The sequence below is a fragment of the Salvelinus namaycush genome, chromosome 3 (assembly GCF_016432855.1).
Source record: "Salvelinus namaycush isolate Seneca chromosome 3, SaNama_1.0, whole genome shotgun sequence".
In the NCBI taxonomy this organism is placed as follows: Eukaryota; Metazoa; Chordata; class Actinopteri; order Salmoniformes; family Salmonidae; genus Salvelinus; species Salvelinus namaycush.
In genome coordinates, this window is record NC_052309.1 from 81,285,873 (window position 1) to 81,306,326 (window position 20,454).

The window sequence follows — 20,454 nt, forward strand, 5'->3', positions numbered from 1 at the left end:
CTGTAACACTGCATCATACAGTAGCATTACATAAAAGTGAGAGGGAGACAGCCAGGAAACTTGGAGGGACCAAAATATTCTGTATGTGACCTTTACAGCACTCCCCACTATAAAGAAGGGGAGTAATGTTGTCACTTTGACTCTCTTGCTCTTTCCATCTCTTTCTCTCTGAATCTCAGTCTAACCCTCCACCTTCTCCTTACCTTCTTTGTTGTAGTAGAGGATCTCCACCTTGCGCTCCTCTGACCCTAGCAGGGCCTGTGCCAGCTGTGTCAGGGCAGTCTTCATGGTGCCAGGTCCCACCAAGAACTGGCAGGTGCAGGGCTGCTGCATGATCTCTGCCCGCGAGAAGCCAAACATCTGGCAGAAGCCCTCGTTACAGTAGATAATGCCACAGTTCTTCATCTGAGCGTTGGCTATCAGGAACTTACGATCTGGGAGGAAACCAAGGGGAGAGTCAGAGCAGATATGAAAATGTACGAATATGGTGGGAATGTGGGAAATTACAGTACAATTATAATTGAAGGCTTATTACATCAAATGCAATATGCAAAATCGGACATTCTGTCACGTTCTGACCTTAGTTTCTTTTTATGTCTTTGTGTTAGGTTGGTCAGGGCGTGAGTTGGGGTGGGTAGTCTATGTTCTGTTTTCTATGTTGTTGTATTTCTATGTCTGGCCTGATATGGTTCTCAATCAGAGGCAGCTGTCGATCGTTGTCTCTGATTGAGAATCATATTTAGGTAGCCTGTTTTCCCCATTTTGGTTGTGGGTGGTTGTTTCCTGTTTTTGTGTTTGTGTCACCATTCAGGACTGTTTCGGTTTTCGTTTTCATTCACTTTGTTATTTTTGTATTTTGTAGTGTTCAGTTTTTATTAAAATATGACGAACACTTACCACGCTGCATATTGGTCCGATCCTTCATACTCCTCAGACGAAGAGGATGAGAATCGTTACACATTCAAAGTTTATCCAACTTTAGAAACATTGAGTTATCATATTCAGGTAATGATCATTTCAAGGAGAAGTCTCTCAATCAGATCCAATTCAAGTCTGGACTGTGTTTATTTCAGTTTCGCATTCAACTAACCACATTCACCTCAACATCAATTTCCATTGAAATTGGAGTAATCAAGTCTGTCCCTCTGCGGCACAAATCATATCAGTGCTGTCACGCCCTGACCTTAGAGATCCTTTTATGTCTCTATTTTGGTTTGGTCAGGGTGTGAGTTGGGGTGGGTATTCTATGTTCTATTATTTGTATTTTTATGTTTTGGCCGGGTAGGGTTCTCAATCAGGGACAGCTGTCTATCGTTGTCTCTGATTGAGAACCATACTTAGGTAGCCCTTTTTCCCACCTGTCTTTGTGGGAAGTTGACTTTGTTTATGGCACATAGCCTTTAGCTTCACGGTTTGTTTTGTAGTGTTTATTGTTTTTGTCGGCATTTCCAATAATAAAGGAATATGTACGCCCACCACGCTGCACCTTGGTCCAATTCAATTAACGGCCGTGACAAGTGCAATGATTCAAGATGGCCCCAGAGGGACTAATACGGAGCAGCTGGACTCAGCAATGACAGTCCGCAATCAAGATTATAATATACTGCAATAGGTTTCAGCCGTCCTTACCTAGGTTCATGAGTGTGGCTATTGTCTCCAGCGCTAATGACAATTGCCTTCGAAGTCACATCAGCTACACTGATATTGTCGTACAGCGTGATATTCAATCAGTACAGTTTATATTGAAAAGCTGCTCAAACATCTGTGCCTCTGACTCTGTCTCTACTCTTCTTTTTATCCCCTCGTGAAACTGAGTTACACAACTCTCATTCTTCCCCATTTAAACAAATATGAGGAGAGCGATTTGGAGCTTCACCCAGAAAAAGCAGAACCCCTTCCCCCTCCTTGCTCCTCTGTGTAGAGTAAATAGGTGAGGTCGTTTGGCGGAAAGTACATCCTATCCTAAGTCATTATCAATGCCTCAGAACACAGACACCCAGACTCAGATTGTTGCTAAGCAGCAGTGGTCTGGCACACGCATCACCCGGCAGGGTGCTTACGCACGCACACACGCACACAGAGATAAGGAAGACATCAGTTTGATGGAACTTATCGGTCTGTCTCTGAGGACCCCTCTGCAGAGAGTTTTGAAAATCTCAAAGTAACACAATTAATTCCGAAATGTCACCTGCCAGCACAGCAAATTAAACAAGCTGAAATCCTTTAACATGAAATTGAGGTGAAAAGTGGAACATTGCATCTTCTCTCTTTAATGTGGAGCAGCGGTGGAGAGGGTTATTTTGAGCCATACCCCTGTGGTCAACAGACTGCCTTCACACTGTGACTGAAGAACACTGACAGTGACAGGCACAGTAGTCACAGTCAGACTTACAGTAGCATAGAGATAGGCCACTACTGAGCTAGGGTATAGGCCACTACTGAGCTAGGTTATAGGCCTCTACTGAGCTAGGTTATAGGCCACTACTGAGCTAGGTTATAGGCCACTACTGAGCTAGGTTATAGGCCACTACTGAGCTAGGTTATAGGCCACTACTGAGCTAGGTTATAGGCCACTACTGAGCTAGGTTATAGGCCTCTACTGAGCTAGGTTATAGGCCACTACTGAGCTAGGTTATAGGCCACTACTGAGCTAGGTTATAGGCCACTACTGAGCTAGGTTATAAACCACTACTGAGCTAGGTTATAGGTCACTACTGAGCTAGGTTATAAACCACTACTGAGCTAGGTTATAGGTCACTACTGAGCTAGGTTATAAACCACTACTGAGCTAGGTTATAGGTCACTACTGAGCTAGGTTATAAACCACTACTGAGCTAGGTTATAGGTCACTACTGAGCTAGGTTATAAACCACTACTGAGCTAGGTTATAGGTCACTACTGAGCTAGGTTATAGGCCTCTACTGTAATTGAAGTTCAGTGCTAATCAGAGCCATTCCTCTTTTTTAAACAACTGGATTTCTTCTTTGCTGAATGGATCAATAATGTTTTGTTTGAGTGGGTTGCAAAGAAATTCTGGGGCAGTTTCTGAGTGCGCAATAGTCAACTACGATACCATTTAATTCAAGACAAAAGCACGAAAACGAAGAGGCACTGTGGGTGTAAAGTGTGCTATGATGTGCTGCATAAGGCCCTGTTCAAGAAGGATATCACTCAGTTATATACACTAACAGTAGTTAGTGGTTAGTGGTCACATGCAAACTCTGTAAAGTAAAGACATTATGTACTCTTTCTATCAGGATCCAGTGGTCTGACCAGTTTAAGGACAGAGAACATGTTACACCAACAGGCAGGCAGACAGACAGACAGACAGACTTAAACTGAAGCATCTACTTGATTACAGAAACAGCCATGTAGCACTCATATTAGGATCAATAGAAACTGGGAGGCACAAGGGAGCACTAGACAAATGCATTTGTCTTTACATTTTATTACACTTTGCATGGTTGAAAGGTTACATGGAAAAGGCATTCACTTTCATTTCTACCCAGTCTAATTGTTTGTTGTTGGGATTATACAGTTAAAACAGCTTGCTCATGGTCACATTATGTTATTACTTTTTCAGTCATAATACAAAGTGTGTCCACTTACTTTGTCCATCGAATTTCCGGATAATGGTGTCCAGATAAGTGTTCTGGAGGGCTACATGACCGCGTCTCACAGGCATTTTGACGCAGAAAGATGAGATTTCTCCGACGCATGAACCTCCAGAGTTTTAAATAAATCAAATTAAAGACGAGGTAGGGAAATACCCTATGCAAAAATGGCCCCGCATACAGGCGGGTGCAAAAAGGCGAATTCAATATGCGATGGCTGGTGAGTAAAGCGACAAGGAAATGTCACAAGGCAGCAGCCACGAGGACCAGTTGCTAGGGCGATACAAAAAAGGCGCTCGCTCCACAGGAGAGAGAACTGGAATCCGGTTTTTGCGTGCGGTTCACAGGAAAGTGTAAAAACGTTATTTCATAAGTCATAAAACGTTTCACTTTGCCTACAAAATAGTAAACAGGCTCTACAATTAGTCTAGCCTTGCCAGTCGTTATCATCTAATGAAGAGAAAAACCAACACCGCCCTCCCCGTCAACAAGATCAAAGAGAAGTGAAAGAAAAGGGGTAAATCGGTCTTAACCGCTACGTTGTATCCGGACAGTAGAATAAGCTAATATTTGGCGAATCTCGGATGCCCTCCCCATTTGACAGGGTTGACCAAGCACTGCGCGGGGCAGGGGGAGTTATCATCCCACCAGACGCGCCTGACACTTTTTGACAGTGAGCAGAGACACCCTCATCAACTGCTTCGCTGCACATCACACGTCTCTACGCTCAAAATAGTCCCCCCCCCCCCCCCCCCCCCTCTCTCTTTGGCCTCTGTAATGTTTTTGTTAATTTCTTTAATCTCAATAATTGACAGGGTGAAGGTATCAGTCCAGTGTGTTTGTGTATGATCCATAAATATTTCATTTGGGGAATTCATGCTATAAGTGACCGCACAGTTAATGGTCCAATGCAGCTGTTTTTATCTCAGTATCAAATCATTCCTGGGTAACAATTAAGTACCTTACTGTGATTGTTTTAAATGAAAATGATCAAAAAGAAACAAAAGTAGCTTCTTCGCAAAGAGCAATTTCTCAAGACAGAATTTTGCTATGACTGTTTTTTCAAACATCTTACACTAAAAGGGCATTATCATCATTTTCACAATTTCACAGTTTTATTCCAACATCATAGGGTGGAAATATATATAAAACACAGAGAAATCACGTTTTTGACTACACTGGGCCTTTAATAAAATAAAAAAGACAAACAAGATCACAATTCTGGGAACCGGCATCCCCCTCCTCATAAACAGCCACTGAACCAAGAGGCAGATAAGAAAAGATACAGATAAAGGTGAGAAAACTTAACATGGGCTGGAAGGTGTCATCAACACATGTCAAGTAGAATGCCTTATGCATGCCTCAAGTCATCCTGTCAAACCATTGGTACAAATTCTCCAGTCTCACGTCTCAAAGCTCCTTCAACCTTCTGCTCCCTGAGCCAGTCAATGATAACACTGGCGACGGCTGAGAAGATTGGAGAAGATTCACCGAAAATTATGTGAAACGGCGAGGGCACTTCGACTTAACAAGAGACACAGTCTGGGTATGTTTTGATGACAGTATATAGCAGGGCCCCAACCTAACCAATATACTACATGCTAATTACCAATATGGCAAGAGCCTGGACCGTTGGAGGATGGTGGGAGGAGTTATAGGAGGACAGGCTCGTTGTAATGTCTGGAATGGATTAAATGGAGCGGTATCAAACACATCAAACATATGGAAACCACGTTTGACTCCATTTATTCCATTCCAGACATTACAATGGACTTGTCCTCCTATAGCTACTCCCACCAGCCTCCTCTGGCCTGGACATACACTTGCACACACCCACAGACACACACACAGACACACACCCACACAGGCACTAGTTTTTTTTTATGATGACAGTGTGGCAGCAGGTGCAGGTGTAGATTATTGAGGGGACACAGGAGAGGGCCCAAGTGCCCACATGGGATCTGTGCCAGAGAAGAGACAGGCAATAATGACCAACTGGGGTGTGTGTTCCGAACAACACTTGTCTCAGTTTCTAAGGAGAACAGATGAATTCCATATACTGTACGTACAGTTGAAGTCAGAAGTTTACCTTAGCCAAATACATTTAAACTCAGTTTTTCTCAATTTCAGACATTTAATCCAAGTAAAAATTTCCTGTCTTAGGTCAGTTAGGATCACCACTTTATTTTAAGAATGTGAAAATCAGAATAATAGTAGAGAGAATCATTTATTTTAGCTTTTATTTCTTTCATCACATTCCCAGTGGGTCAGACATTTACATACACTCAATTAGTATTTGGTAGCATTGCCTTTAAATTGTTTAACTTGGGTAAAACATTTCGGGTAGCCTTCCACAAGCTTCCCACAATAAGTTGGGTGAATTTTGGTCCATTCCTCCTGACAGAGCTGGTGTAACTGAGTCAGGTTTGTAGGCCTCCTTGCTCGCAACAAGCTTTTTCAGTTCTGCCCACAAATTTTCTATAGGATTGAGGTCAGGGCTTTGGGATGGCCACTCCAATACCTTTACTTTGTTGTCCTTAAGCCATTTTTCCACAACTTTGGAAGTATGCTTGGGGTCATTGTCCATTTGGAAGACCCATTTGTGACCAAGCTTTAACTTCCTGACTGATGTCTTGAGATGTTTCTTCAATATATCCACAATTTTCCTCATTCATGATGCCATCTATTTTGTGAAGTGCACCAGTCCCTCCTGCAGCAAAGCACCCCCACAACATGATGCTGCCTCCCCCGTGCTTCACGGTTGGGATGGTGTTCTTCGGCTTGCAAGCATTCCCCTTTTTCCTCCAAACATAACAATGGTCATTACAGCCAAACAGTTATATTTTTGTTTCATCAGACCAGAGGACATTTCACCCAGAAAGTACGATCTTTGTCCCCATGTGCAGTTGCAAACCGTAGTCTGGCTTTGTTATGGCGGATTTGGAGCAGTGTATTCTTCCTTGCTGAGCGGCCTTTCAGGTTATGTCGACATAGGACTCATTTTACTGTGGATATAGATACTTTTGTACCTGTTTCCTCCAGCATCTTCACAAGGTCCTTTGCTGTTGTTCTGGGATTGATTTGCACTTTTCGCACCAAAGTACGTTCATCTCTAGGAGACAGAACACATCTCCTTCCTGAGCGGTATGATGGCTGCGTGGTCCCATGGTGTTTACACTTGCGTACTATTGTTTGTACAGATGAACGTGGTACCATCAGACGTTTGGAAATTGCTTCCAAGGATGAACCAGACTTGTGGAGGTCCACAATTTTTTTCTGAGGTCTTGGCTGATTTCTTTTGATTTTCCCATGGTCAAGCAAAGAGGCACTGAGTTTGAAGGTATGCCTTGAAATACATCCACAGGTACACCTGCAATTGACTCAAATGATGTCAATTAGCCTAACAGTAGCTTCTAAAGCCATGACATAATTTTCTGGAATTTTCCAAGCTGTTTAAAGGCACAGTCAACTTAGTGTATGTAAACTTCTGACCCACTGGAAGTGAAAAAATCTGTCTGTAAAAAATAGTTGGAAAAATTACTTGGGTCATGCACAAAGTAGATGTCCTAACCGACTTGCCAAAACTATAGTTTGTTAACAAGAAATTTGTGGAGTGGTTGAAAAACGAGTTTTAATGACTGCAACCTAAGTGTATGTAAACTTCCATCTTCAACTGTATGTACCTGTCCACCGGTCTATATATCCATTTTTCTTATGATTACAGTTTTCTACAATCACTTTGGCACTAATTTCAGGGGCGGCAGGTAGCCTAGTGCTTAGAGCATTGGGCCAGTAACCAAAAGGTTGCTAGATCAAATCCCTAAGCTGACAAGAACAAGGCAGTTAACCCACTGTTCATAAGCTGTCATTGTAAATAAGAATTTGTGCTTAACTGACTTGCCTAGTTAAATAGTAATTTCAGAACCTTGTAGTCATTTTTCAAAACTCAAAACAGTCATCACTTGTAACACAGGCTGTCCAATGTTCAAAACATTGCATTGTAGATTCATATCTTTAAAGAAACCTTGCACTTGCAGAATCATTGGTTCAAATAACTAATTTGTCATGAAATACCATAGGAACATTAATTTAGATCACCCACACACAAGATACCGATAGTTTCACTGTGTAGTTCTTTGTACAATCATTCAATATTGTAGTACAAAATATGTGATACATGTTTCATTATGGTACTACACGTAAATATATCACTGTAAAAGGACTAGTAGAGAGAATACTACAGACACAGTGGAATCATTGAACAAAACTTGACATTTATTGATGAAATACAATAAAATCACAACATAGGTTTCTTTGAATTAAAGCAAAAATAATTAGCTATAAAAAAAAAATCAAAATACAGTAAAACATCAACTGCAGTGTTCCTCACCTGGCTTACTGTAAAAAGAAAAACAAAGGATTAATTACTGTACTTCTATATTTCCATCAACCCTGTCTTGTGGATTTGGCCACAGGTTCTCATCCACATCGCAATGGATGTTTTCATTAGCCAAACAGCTTGGGAAGAATTTTCGGGCATGGCGAAGCCAGGCCTGACACTGGTCTGCCGTGATGTCGTTGCATGCGTCATTCATGGCCTGGAGAAGGGTGGCTTGTTCGTGAGGGAGCCTATCATATACCTTCCACCCCCATGTGGAGAAAGATTCCTCAATCGGCTTAAGGAAAGGAGAGTAAGGGGTAAGTACAGGGTGGTAAATTGTGGATGGGCCTGAAACCATGCTTGCACCATTTGAGCATGATGGAACCTGACATTATCCCACACAATGACATAGGTCACGCCATCAGCTCTACAGACCTGATTTAGGTCATCAAGGAAGGTTACAAGGAGAGCTGCATTATATGATTCAATACGAGGTCTGCGTCCCACCACACCATCTTCCGATATAGCCGCACACATGGCGATGTTGGCCCCACGTTGTCCAGGTACTTGGATGGTTGCCCGCTGGCCAATAAAATTCTGACCTCTCCTCCTTGTCTTGGCCAGGTTGAAGCCTGCCTCATCCAAAAAGAGGAATTTGTGATGGTTTTCGTCAGCATCCAGCTCCATCATCCTCTAAAAATACATTTTGGAAAGAGAATTACTGATTACAATGATGTAGAACTTTTGGGGAATTTTTCATGCCTGAACATACTCAGTCCTCAGTTGCTTCACTCTGTCTGCATTTCTTTCAAAAGGCACATGGTATAGCTGTTTTAGAGACACCTGGTGCCTTTTCAGCATGCGTGCAATAGTCAGCAAACTAATGGCATCCACATTGTTGAACATGTCGTCATTGTCCAAGATGTGCTGCCGAATTTCTGTAAGGCGAATATAATTTCCGTGCCGAACCAAATTGACCACAGCCCGTTCTTGTTGGTCAGTCAGAATTTTGCCTCTGCCTCCCCTATTTGGCCTAGTCTCAATTCTGCAGGGAAAATGACAGTAAGAACACATTTAGTCACATCACCTACTCTGTGGTACACATTGGCATGCAGTATACAGTAATTTGACAATTGAGAGTAGCCTAATGTTTAGTGCATGCTGAAGACTTACCGGTTCTCATTGCGGAAAGTTCTGATGATTGAGGCCAGGGTTGATCTTCTGAGGTTTGGTTGAATCATTGTAGCTGCCTCAGTCATTGTCATACCATGATTTACAACATGGTCTACAACTATTGCTTGGATTTCATTGGACACTCTGCTGTTGCTGCCGCTGTCTTGGTCCTTGGCCTTGTCCTCTACCACGTTCCCCCACACCTCTCAAACGAGGCCCACGACCACCTCTCAGAAGGGGTGCTTGTCCCCTGCCATTCCTTTGACCACCACGTCTTCCTCGTCTTCCTCCTCCCACTGCTTCACTTCTATTACCTGCCGGCTCCGTGTTATCGCTATGTTGTTGTAGGTGGATACCACTCATTTCACTATATACTCGTACCACAATGTGAAATCAATCATCAGTAACGAGTTGGCAGTATTGGAAAATAAATTACAAGGGCCTGCATACATACACTCACCGGCCACTTTATTAGGTACACCTGCGTGTTAACGCAAATAGCCTGCTCCTTCGAACAGCGAATCATGTGGCTGCCTGCAACTCAGTATATAGAGTATAGAGAGCTTTAGTTGTTGTTCAACCAAACATGAGAACGGGCAAGGTGCCATACATGGTGGTTCCAGCATGTCAGAAACAGCTGCCCTCCTGGGATTTTTACGCACCACAGTCTCTAGAGTTTACAGAGAATGATGAGATAAACAAAACACATTCAGTGAGCGGCAGTTCTGTGGGCAAAAACACCTTGTTAATGAGAGAGGTCAGAGGAGAATGTCCAGACTCATTCAAGCTAAAAGAAAGGCCACAAATACTCAAATAACAGCCGTTTAAAACAGTGGTGTGCAGAAGGGCATCTCTTAACGTACAACACCGTGAATAATTCAGGCTGTTGTGGAGGTAAAAGGGGATCCTACCCAGTACTAGATAGGTGTACCTAATAAAGTGAGTGTACAGTGATATCAAATCTGAAAACATGGTCTGGAAAAGTGGTACATGGGACCATAGAAACAGTGTCTAATAAAGAATGATGATGAAATATTACATCCATAAATAATGTAGTCCAATTGGTTCATGTTCGACGGTAATTGGTGTCAATGGATCTCGTTATCCTGAAACTTTCATGATCTAAACATGGAGTATTGTTTGTCAGTTTCCATAAAACTATGCATTAACAATAATGCAACAGTTACTTATCATTTTGTGCAGTTGTATCAATTGATAGTTAGATCATTGTAATGAAATTAATAGACAGTCATCTCAGATGTAATGTGTGAATTGCATTTTGAAATGATAGTACTTTGATGTTAAGTTGTGTCATTTTGAACAGGTGATTTTAGTTCAATTAACAAATTATCTTAGCTGTATGTGTATTGTAGCCAAGCAATTGTAAAAAGTGTTAGTTTTGAAAAATGTTCATTGTGATCATCGGTTGTGAGTTTTGTGTCTAAAGTTTTGAAAAATGACATCAAGGTTCGAAAATTAGTGCCAAAGTGATTGTAAAAAACTGTAATATGAAACATCCCAACACTGATGTGTTATCACAGGTGCAGCGAAATGCTTATGTTTCTAGCTCCAACAGTGCAGTAATATCTAACAATACAAAACAATACACACAAATCCCAAATATAAAATAAAATAAATTAAGAAATATCAGAATGAGCAATGTCAGATTCCAGTATGGATATAATGGTGTGTTTATAGACAGTATGGACAGTATATGAATAGAAAAGGTGTGTACAGCAGTAGTTATATAGGATGAGCCTTTACTAGAATACAGTATATACATATGAAATGGGTTCAGTGACAATGTACGTAGGGCAGCAGTCTCAAAGGTACAGGGTAGTAACAGTGATTAAGGTTCAGGGCAGTTGCAGGGTACTGGGCGGAGGCTGGCTACTGGTGACTATTACAGTTTTCTCCAACTGCTTACACAAGTTTTCAAAACTGTCTCCTTTTTTCAAAACTCTACACACAATTCCCAAAACTGCACACACAAAATGCAAAATGCCTCACATCTCCTTCAAAATGTAACACTGCATTCAAAATGCCATAAACACATGTCAGAATGAAGCATTTGCATCAACACTGCTTTCATAATAGTACATTTTTGGATATACCAAACACTGTTGTTCTAAATCTAAAGCTCTTTGGTCTTTCATAGGCTTATATCTACATTTCAATACAATGTTCTACAGTGAAAGTAATCTGCTGAGAGGGGTAACAAGTACACTGTAAACACCAATGCAATGTAGAAACAGAAAATATTTATTAGGCCAAACATTACTGTTGTATACAGTAGCATACAACAAAACCATAAACATATGTAAACCAAAAGTATATTCTTTAGAATACAGTAAAGAACACAATTGTGTGTGTGGGGTCCCGGGGGGGCAGTCCAGGAATTGGTAGGGGGGGGGGGGGGCAGTCACCAGTGCTAAGCTACGCTTCATCTCTTCTCCGGCCTGGGTCTGGCCACAATACTTCGTCCACATCACAAGATACATTTTCTCTTGCCAAACATCGAGGGAAGTATCTCCTAGCATGGCGTATCCAACCTTGGACAGAGGCAACCTCTATGTCCCCACATGCGTCCTCCATTGCCTGGAGAAGCGGCATGCGGGCATAGGGTTGGCGATCATACACTTTCCAGCGCCAGGCTGAGAAGAATTCCTCTATGGGATTTAGAAAAGGTGAATATAGGGGTAGGTACAAAACTACAAATTGTGGATGGGTGGCAAACCAGTTTTGGACCAGAACAGCCCGGTGAAATCTAACATTGTCCCATAAAACCACAAATCTAGCAGGCTCCTGATCTGGATTAGGGACAAGCATTGTGTAAATTGCATCCAGAAAAGTAAGCATATGGCCGGTGTTGCATTGTGATGGAGGACCCCGTTTTGAGTGATGGCAGCACACATAGTTATATTACCCCCACGCTGTCCAGGGACATTGGTAATTGCCCTCTGTCCTATTACATTTCTTCCGCGGCGCCTGGTTTTGGTGAGGTTGAAGCCAACCTCATCCACATAAATAAATTCATGGCGAATTACATGGGCATCCAGCTCCAATACTCTCTGTAACAGACATAAGGATATACAGATGAGTAAATATGGTATGTCTGAAGTACTGGAAGTAGTGTTGCATACATACCTCTACAAAGTCATGTCGCATATTCTTGACTCTGTCAGAGTTTCTCTCAAATGGCACCTTGTAAAGTTGTTTCATCGTCACTTGGTGCCGTTGGAGGATGCGTTGTATGGTCGACAGGCTTACAGCATTGATGTTGTTAAATATGGTGTCATTATTTAAGATATGCTCTCTTATCTCTCGAATCCTAATTGCATTGTTGGCCAAAACCATATTTATAATTGCAGTCTCTTGTACATCTGTAAACAAGCGTTCTCGTCCTCCATGATGTCTTTGCCTTTCCACTCTGTACAGAATTCAAACACAGTATGTGTTCAGCATAGGAACTGTAAACAATGTACAAAAAAATGTAGTACAGCATGATAACCAACCTCATTCATTCAATGCAGTGCAGTAAATGGATGGCTTAGAGTTACAAATGTTTATGCAAAACTATGCAGTCATACGTATTTTACAGTACATTACTGTAATGCTAAAATAGTCATTAGATAGTTGCATACCTGTTCTCATTTCTGAAGGTTCGAATTATGGACGCCACTGTAAATCGACTCAAGTTGGACTCTCAGTCCAGCTTCTCTCATGGTCAAACCGTGGTTGATCACATGAGTTGCCCTAATCTCATCAGAGATGGCTCTCCTTCCTTCTCTTCTTTGCCCTCGTCCTCTTCTTCCTCTTCCTCTCCCTCCTACTCCTCTTGCTCTCTGTCCATTGTTGGCATCCATTGTTCAAAACAGGTAATCTGACCTTTGACCTATTTATAGGCCTATACTACAGTAAAGCAGTGATTGGTTAGTGATCAGTTAAGCTATTAGTGTTTGCACATGTGAGGAGTGTGTGTGTGACCTGGTGAATAAGTGTAGCATTTTGATTGGTTGTGTTTGGAAAAGGAAAGCAAGTCACTTCCTGTTAGATTTTTGTGTTTTAGGTAGAGAATTGTGTGTAGTGTTTTGAAAAAAGTGTTTTATGCAATTGACAACTGAGTTAAAGGCTGAGAAATAGCTTATGGTTTTGGATATTTGGTGTGTAGTTTTGCACTTTGAGTGAGAGGTTTCAAAAATCGTGTGACATGAAAAGATTTTGTGTGTAAGCAGTTGGAAAAAACTGTAAACAGTCAGATGGCCTGGAGTTGTTAACGGACTTGGTGGGTGTGAGTTTGAGTCCGTGTCCGTGTCCGTGTCCGTGTCCGTGTCCGTGTCCGTGTCCGTGTCCGTGTCCGTGTCCGTGTCCGTGTCCGTGTCTGTAGTGTGCCTGTGTGTCCAGAGTGTTCATATGCATTGGTGCATTGCTTTAAATGTAGTACCACCGATCATTTTAGGTGGATGTCACTGACATGTCTCTCTGTCGTCTCCTGTAGCTCTGATGTATGCCAGTATCTTTGGTAACGTGTGTGTGTGTGTGTGTGTGTGTGTGTGTGTGTGTGTGTGTGTGTGTGTGTGTGTGTGTGTGTGTGTGTGTGTGTGTGTGTGTGTGTGTGTGTGTGTGTGTGTGTGTGTGTGTGTGTGTGTGTGTGTGTGTGTGTGTGTGTGTGTGTGTGCCTGAGTTTACACAGGCAGCCCAATTCTGATATTTTTTTCACTAATTGGTCTTTTGACCAATCAGATCAGCTCTGAAAAACCTCTGATGTGATTGGTCAAAAGAGCAATTAGTGGAAAAAATATCAGAATTGGGCTGCCTATGTAAATGTAGCCTTAGTGTGTCAAAAGTCACTGCAGTTGTTTATGGAGTCTAGAGAATCAAAGAGACAGAGAGAGTTGCTTTAGGGTGGTGGTGTTTGGTGGAGCGGTTGACGTGCTTGTTCTGTGTTTTGTCTCAATGGGCTTGATGAAATGAGGGCTAAAATTAACCATCAAGCACACATGCCTTCCCATGACCCTTTGGTGACAGGGCCGAGTAGTGCAGGAATGTGTAGTGAAGAGGGGAGAGGACAAGGGGGCTGAGAGGAGAAGGGTGCTGGCTGCAACACAGAGATAGGGCATGTGTATGATGCTCACACATCTAGCATCTCATTACCAGCATTAGTTCTCTGTGTACCTTTACATAATAAGAGCTGAGTACTGAAGTAGTGATTGATGAGAAAGAGTGCTTGATGTTCTGCGCTGATACCAACAAATGCATTAGGGAGCTCATTATGGATTCTGTTAGTGTAGAGAGCTAATAAACACACACGAGTGTCTAAAAGTGTCAAGGAAAGAAGACGGCAGCATACTCATTATCCTCATTAGAATGACTATTTGAGTACAAATGATGGGTAATTTTAGACATCCTTTCTCATGGAGTGAAGAGGTCTGTATTGCCAGGAGCCCTGTGAGTGCATAAGCTGTGGTTGGATTGTACAGGGTTGTGTGATGTTTGGGGTCAACAAGCCGTGGGTGGGGTGTACAGGGTTGTGTGATGTTTGGGGTCAATAAGCCGTGGTTGGATTGTACAGGGTTGAGTGATGTTTGGGGTCAATAAGCCGTGGGTAGGTGTACAGGGTTGAGTGATGTTTGGGGTCAATAAGTCGTGGGTAGGTGTACAGGGTTGAGTGATGTTTGGGGTCAATAAGCTTTGGTTGGATTGTACAGGGTTGAGTGATGTTTGGGGTCAATAAGCCGTGGGTGGGTGTACAGGGTTGAGTGATGTTTGGGGTCAATAAGCCGTGGGTGGGGTGTACAGGGTTGAGTGATGTTTGGGGTCAATAAGCCGTGGGTGGGGTGTACAGGGTTGAGTGATGTTTGGGGCCAATAAGCCGTGGGTGGGGTGTACAGGGTTGAGTGATGTTTGGGGTCAATAAGCCGTGGGTGGGTGTACAGGGTTGAGTGATGTTTGGGGTCAATAAGCCGTGGGTGGGGTGTACAGGGTTGAGTGATGTTTGGGGTCTACAAGCCGTGGGTGGGGTGTACAGGGTTGAGTGATGTTTGGGGTCAATAAGCCGTGGGTGGGGTGTACGGGGTTGAGTGATGTTTGGGGTCAATAAGCCGTGGGTGGGGTGTACAGGGTTGTGTGATGTTTGGGGTCAATAAGCCGTGGTTGGATTGTACAGGGTTGAGTGATGTTTGGGGTCAATAAGCCGTGGGTGGGTGTACAGGGTTGAGTGATGTTTGGGGTCAATAAGCCGTGGGTGGATTGTACAGGGTTGAGTGATGTTTGGGGTCTACAAGCCGTGGTTGGATTGTACAGGGTTGAGTGATGTTTGGGGTCAATAAGCCGTGGGTGGGTGTACAGGGTTGAGTGATGTTTGGGGTCAATAAGCCGTGGGTGGGTGTACAGGGTTGAGTGATGTTTGGGGTCAATAAGCCGTGGGTGGGGTGTACAGGGTTGAGTGATGTTTGGGGTCAATAAGCCGTGGGTGGATTGTACAGGGTTGAGTGATGTTTGGGGTCAATAAGCCGTGGGTGGATTGTACAGGGTTGAGTGATGTTTGGGGTCAATAAGCCGTGGGTGGATTGTACAGGGTTGAGTGATGTTTGGGGTCAATAAGCCGTGGGTGGATTGTACAGGGTTGAGTGATGTTTGGGGTCAATAAGCCGTGGGTGGATTGTACAGGGTTGAGTGATGTTTGGGGTCAATAAGCCGTGGGTGGGTGTACAGGGTTGAGTGATGTTTGGGGTCAATAAGGGAACTGATGTTGTGTGGATGAGAAGAACACTCTTTAGATAACTTCATTGTCACCCCTTTCTCTTCGTAGTTCTACAGTACATATCGCTGCTGAGGAGAAAAAGCTCTTCAATAGTAACCAGTCCTTACCCCCACCTCTGAAAGATTGGCTGGAAAAGTTGCAGTGGGCCAGACATCAGGGCCCACACCCTGGTGGAGTGAGTGTTTTATCTAGCCAGAATTCCTTCAGCTCGAGGCCACCTCCATCCCAGACCTGAGACACGCCAGTCCACTGACAAGAGCCAGGCTAAATAGACACATCAAATCAAATCTAATTTTATTTGTCACATGCGCCAAATACAACAGGTGTAGGTAGACCTTACAGTGAAATGCTTACTTACAAGCCCTTAACCAACAATGCAGTTTCAAGAAAAGTAAGTGTTAAGTAAAAAATAGATAAGTAAAAAAATAAATAATAAAAGTAACAAATAATTAAAGAGCAGCAGTAAAATAACAATAGCGAGGCTATATACAGAGGGTACCGGGACAGAGTCAATGTGTGGGGGCGCAGGTTAGTCGAGGTAATTGAGGTAATATGTACATGTAGGTGAAGTTAAAGTGTCTATGCATAGATAATAAACAGAGAGTAGCAGCAGCGTAAAAGAGGGGGGGGGGGGGGGGCAATGTGAATAGTCTGGGTAGCCATTTGATTAGATGTTCAGGAGTCTTATGGCTTGGGGGTAGAAGCTGTTAAGAACCCTTTTGGAACTTGACTTGGTGCTCCGGTACCACTTGCCGTGCGGTAGCAGAAAGAACAGTCTATGACTAGGGTGGCTGGAGTCTTTGACAATTTGACACTGCCTGGTATAGAGGTCCTGGATGGCAGGAAGCTTGGCTCCAGTGATGTACCGTCTGTGATGTAACCTCTGTGGTGCCTTGCGGTCGGAGGCCGAGCAGTTGCCATACCAGGCAGTGATGCGACCAGTCAGGATGCTCTCGATAGTGCAGCTGTAGAACTTTTTGAGGATCTGTGAACCCATGCCAAATCTTTTCAGTCTGCTGAGTAGGCATTGTCGTGCCCTCTTCCTCTTCATGTCTTGGTGTGTTTGGACCGTGTTAGTTTGTTGGTAATGTGGACACCAAGGAACTTGAAGCTCTCAACCTGCTCCACTACAGTACTGTACTGCACACACACACACAAACACACATACACATGTGCACATACACACCAGTGGTGGCTTCTGAGAGGAGCTACAGGAGGACGGGCTCATTGAAATGGCTGGAACGGTATAAATGGGACAGTATCAAACACATAAAACATATGGAAAGCACATGTTTGACACCGTTCCATTTTTCCATTCCAGCCATTACAATGAACCTGCACTCCTATAGCTCCTCCCTCCAGCCTCCACTGATACACACACACTAACACACAGAAATACATTAGCTGTACAATGAGTAAAGGATGGCCTCTGCGTGACTGGGACTCCTATATACCTGCACCCCACATACATACACACGTACGCATGTCTCCTCCTTCAACTCCTTTCTGTCTGTTTGTCAGAAGGGGCCCAGAGAACAGTGTATATGGTGAGGTTGTGTGTGGGGGGCCACTGAGAGCACTTATATAATCTCTGTTTGAGTCATTGTCCACACAGGAAGACTCATAGAGTCTGGGCAGGGAGTGAAGTGAAGGGTCCTTGAGGGCTGAATGTGTGGATAGGTTGTTGGATCATTCAACACAGTGTTACAGTCTGACCCCGTCTGTGAGAGAATATACTGTCTACATGCTTCTGTAGGGGCCTGGGCAGAGCACTGACAATGACACTGCCAAGTGACGATGACAGTACTGTAATTCTAGGCTTTGGTGCTGTCATGACGTTGGCCTGGGGGTAGGTTTATGACAGTCATAAATACCTCTTCCCCCCTTTTTCCTCTCTCTACTCTACTGATGTGACATTAGAAAACCCCTTGGTTAACATAGAGATTCTGGGAACATCAGAAGTTGGGGGGAAATTAACTATATTCTGGTAATCCGACCAATTGAACATATGCGGTGGTACTTAATGTATATTATGTCAGTTCGGTTGTCATCTGGCACATTCTCATCAATGATAGAATGACATGAACTCTACAGTGTAAAGTCTACACATCAGAGTTATCGGATTCACATGGAATTGTTGTTCAATTGAAATGTTTGAATATGAAATTATTCGTGATGGGATGAAATGTGATTTTAGCTTCTAAAATGTGAGAATTGGGTTTTCATGAGTGAATTAGGCCCGACTCAGTGGTCCGCCCACGTGAAGAGACATAGGTTGTAAACTATGAAACACACCCCTTTTCTCCCTCCACTATATAAGCTCTTGACGAAAATTTAACCTCCTGTTCCGAGGATGTGAGGACGACGGTCCGATGTCAGAATGGTTCAGATAATAACTACAGAATGAAGCCAACATCAGCGTGAGCTTTGGTTGCGAATGGTATGAACTTTGAACTCTTATTCACTATAGAAGTGATACCTCCTAGACGTTGAGTTAGCAACAGCAGCTGCAAACGTAAATTAGGATAGGACAGACAGAGTATCCCATCTACCACACAACGACGTTACTACAACGTATCCAATTGACCAGCAGAGACATTCTTCAAAGGACAAAGGACTCAGTTGGGCAACACGGCCTTCCACCTACCACCAACCTACCAAAGCGCAGCTCAGAGTAAATATTTATTGCATTTTCCTTTTCCAAATGGGCGGTAATTTAGAATGCATAGGATACTGTATTTACGATAGCATGGCTTCTTTCTTTGTTCCTCAAGTCTTCCCGCTCTTTCACTCAAACCCAGCCCCCTTTTCTTTTGTGTAACCAGCTGTCATATCTGTTTCGCCCGCTAGGGACGTTTTCCTTTATGACGTAATTTGTAATCAAGGTATGATTCATTCTGTGTATATGTAATTCTGTGTGATTAGTTAGGTATTTAGTAAATAAATAATTAAACCCAATTTTGTATTGCTGATTCAACTTGTTAGCCAGTGTTCGTGAAGATAACCAAGAATTTACAACTTTCAGATGAGACTGAAATAAGGTGACGATTAATATTGACTGCTATTGATTTAAAATATTATTAGGTCTTTAAGAGTTTATTCGGAAGATGACAGCTCTATAAATATTCTTTCTGGCGCCCCACACAACGAGTTTCTAACGTGGTGTACGCACATCAACAACTTGGAGGTGCTGGGTATATAAAATAAAGTCATGAAAAAATGTCCATCAGTGAGCTGGTACTGTATCTATCTTAATTTCATGAGCTCACACAATCATACAACGGTACACATTCAATCCAAGCAACAGCTTGTGTTGGACTAAAGAAAGCAAATAGAAACTGTCATTAACAAAAGACTCATTCAGACACAAATACTAATCAAACAAAATGGCTTTATTGTTGTTAGCGGGTTGTCATAATGTTGGTCAAATCTAAGGTTATATTCACATCTTGTAGGTTTTTCTTAGACCTACTGCAGTGTGGTTCAGCTGTGGCTACTGTAAGATGCAGACAAGAAGAGAATAAATAGTATCTAGAGCTGACGGATGAAGACACGAAGGCAAAGCAGAGGGACGGGAGATGTGAAAGAAAGGCAGGCACATTAGAAGACGGTTACGGTTTGTCCTTAGTGAAGAATGAAAAGCAGTCTGTAGGCACTATCTGTACTGAATGGTAGGTGACAGGGGTGTCAGTTTGTTTATGTCAGCAGGGGTTCTAAGCAGATGGAGAGAGCTGGGATAAACATTTAGTGTTGTGACAGCCACCCGCCAACCCTCTTCCTCTCCTCCAACCCTCCTCCTCTCCTCCTTTCCTCCAACCCTCCTCCTCTCCTCCCCTCCTCCAACCCTCCAACCCCCCTCCTCCACCCTCCACCCTCCAAGACCCTCCAGGGCTTCTTGGAGAGGGCTGTCGTCAGGAAGACACCATGTAACCCCACCCGCTCCACCACCAAGCTATCTCAGCAACACCCTCTTTTGTGTCTCTCTACAATCACTGACACTCCAGAGATGGGGCTGGGGGGGGGAACAGGGGATTTCAGAGGTAAGGGTCTCGTCAATACTCCCTGTCTCACCTCCATCCTGTCCCTTTCACCCCTGGTGCGTAAGTGGATGTGCCCAGGCACTGTTCTAGTGTTAAAATATGATGTTGCAATAAATCAGTGGAACTAGAGACACTGCATCCAGAGAGGGGGGGGGGGGGGGGGGGGGGGCAGTGTATGACGGAGGGATGAAATGGATATGGTGTTTGGCCCTAGAGGAGAGTTACATCAGCTTCTTTCTTTTCACCAACAGTTCTGCCAAAAGCACTGTCATTCACTCGTCATCTTCCTTGTCTGAGACCCATCCTGTCCACTGCTAACCCCAGCAACTATACTTTCATCTTGACTTCTCACATCCACTCAAACCACACAACTTCAGCACGACTCCTGCCACTAGCTGAATAACAATCACTACATTTCAAGGCCTCCTCTCTGGCTACTATCCAAACATAATGAGAACATTTCCCACTCTGATCTGTCACTAT

At 43.3% G+C, this 20,454-nt stretch overlaps 1 protein-coding gene across 1 annotated transcript in view; it reads right to left on the reverse strand.

The window, feature by feature from the left end:
- LOC120040618 (potassium voltage-gated channel subfamily H member 6-like) overlaps positions 1–4,151 on the reverse strand; it is a 52,641-nt gene extending 48,490 nt beyond the window's left edge. Inside the window, exons 1-2 of the mRNA XM_038985703.1 lie at positions 3,610–4,151; positions 204–434 (exon numbers count right to left, since the gene is read on the reverse strand). Coding sequence (XP_038841631.1) covers positions 204–434; positions 3,610–3,685 — 307 coding nt within the window. The 5' untranslated portion in view covers positions 3,686–4,151. The remainder of the gene's footprint in view (positions 1–203; positions 435–3,609) is intronic.
- Between the last annotated feature and the right edge of the window lie 16,303 nt (positions 4,152–20,454).